A 1,463-nucleotide genomic window follows, 5' to 3' on the forward strand; every position below is an offset into this window, starting at 1 on the left:
CTTTGTCCATCGTCCCAGAACATCTGGCCCTGAGCTTTCCCCTCGCTGTCCAAGGCGACAGTCAGTCCCATGAAATTCTGTCGACTGTCAGGAAAAGAGAAGGCTGTTTCTCTCTAGACCGTAGGCTGTAACTTTCTGCAGAAAACGTCCCTTACTTATTTTTAACATGCATGGACTAGGCATAAACTTCCCTAAACTGGTAAAATGAGATGAAACTTAAGACGCTTAGATACCAATGAGAAAAATTAGGAATATTTGATGAAACATTTGGTACAATTTCACCTTTCAAAAATCAAGATTATCTAGGTACACACACAAGGGAGACTTCCAAAAACTACTGGGGGAATGGCATTAGGACATAACAGAGTCTTCCCACAAACTGCTCGAAGCCCCCTTGCCCACATCCACTCCTTACAGGATCTCACGTGGACTCCACAGTGAGGAAACTGTCCACCGTCGCTCCCAGGTTGACATGACAATATCCCAGATCCTTACCAGCCCTTCAACAGCCTCCATGACCTGACCCCAACCTTCCTGACCTCTGTGTTTGTGACTACCCCCCGAGCTGAGCCCCCACCCTTATCTATCATGGGAGAAGTGATGACGCTGTGAGCTAAGCATTGGGCAGCTAACAGAAAGGTCGGTGGTTCAAACCCACCAGCTACTCTATGGGAGAAAAATGAGGCTGTCTGTTCTCAGAACATGCTCTGTCTCCCAAACCCTAAGGAACAGCTCCCCTCTGTCCTTTGGGGGGGCTGTGAGTCAGAACCCACTTGACGGCACTGGGTTTTCCTTCCTTCCTTATGGTTCAGCGGAACCCCGTGCTTGCCACTCACCCACCCCGTTGATGCCACCCACAAGCTTTGCAGCGGCTAATTCCTCTTAGGTGGAAAGCTCCTTCATAGTCTGTTCTGAGTCTGGCAGCTGTGCTGAAACCTGTTCACGCTGGGTGACTGTGCAGGCATCTGAAGGAGCTTCCAGCGTCACAGCAACACACAAGCCATCACAAACCGTGGTGTTCTCAACTGCTTCATACACACGTGTAAAGTAGACATTGACTAAAGAAGACTGAAGAAGAATTGATGCCTTGAATCGCAGGGTTAGTGAAGACTATCAGAAGTGCCCAGAGCTGCTAAACAAGCAAATAGATCTGTCTTGGAGGAAGTACAACCAGAGAGCGCTCCTTGGAGGCAAGGGTGGTGAGACGTCATCTCACATACTTTGGACATGTTGTCATGAGAGACCAGTCCCTGGAGAAGGACAGCATGCTTGGTAACATGAAGAAGAGGCAGCAAAAAAGAGGAAGGCCTTTGATGAGCTGGTCTGACCCAGTGGCTACAGCAATGGGCTCAAACACAGGAACAGTTTTGAGGACGGAGCAGAACCAGGTTTCGTTTCCTTCTGTTGTACATTGGGTCACTGTGAGTTGAAATTGATCAATAGCACCTCACGAAAACCCCTGT

At 48.7% G+C, this 1,463-nt stretch overlaps 1 protein-coding gene across 1 annotated transcript in view; it reads right to left on the reverse strand.

The window, feature by feature from the left end:
* Nucleotides 1–1,463, reverse strand: part of MGAM2 (maltase-glucoamylase 2 (putative)) — a 92,460-nt gene that overhangs the window by 9,450 nt on the left and 81,547 nt on the right. Inside the window, exon 44 of the mRNA XM_030885264.1 lies at nucleotides 1–84. Within this exon, the coding sequence (XP_030741124.1) occupies nucleotides 1–84 (84 nt within the window). The remainder of the gene's footprint in view (nucleotides 85–1,463) is intronic.

The sequence above is a fragment of the Echinops telfairi genome, unplaced genomic scaffold (assembly GCF_000313985.2).
Source record: "Echinops telfairi isolate 266 unplaced genomic scaffold, ASM31398v2 ScPeMD7_23;HRSCAF=83, whole genome shotgun sequence".
Lineage (NCBI taxonomy): Eukaryota > Metazoa > Chordata > Mammalia > Afrosoricida > Tenrecidae > Echinops > Echinops telfairi.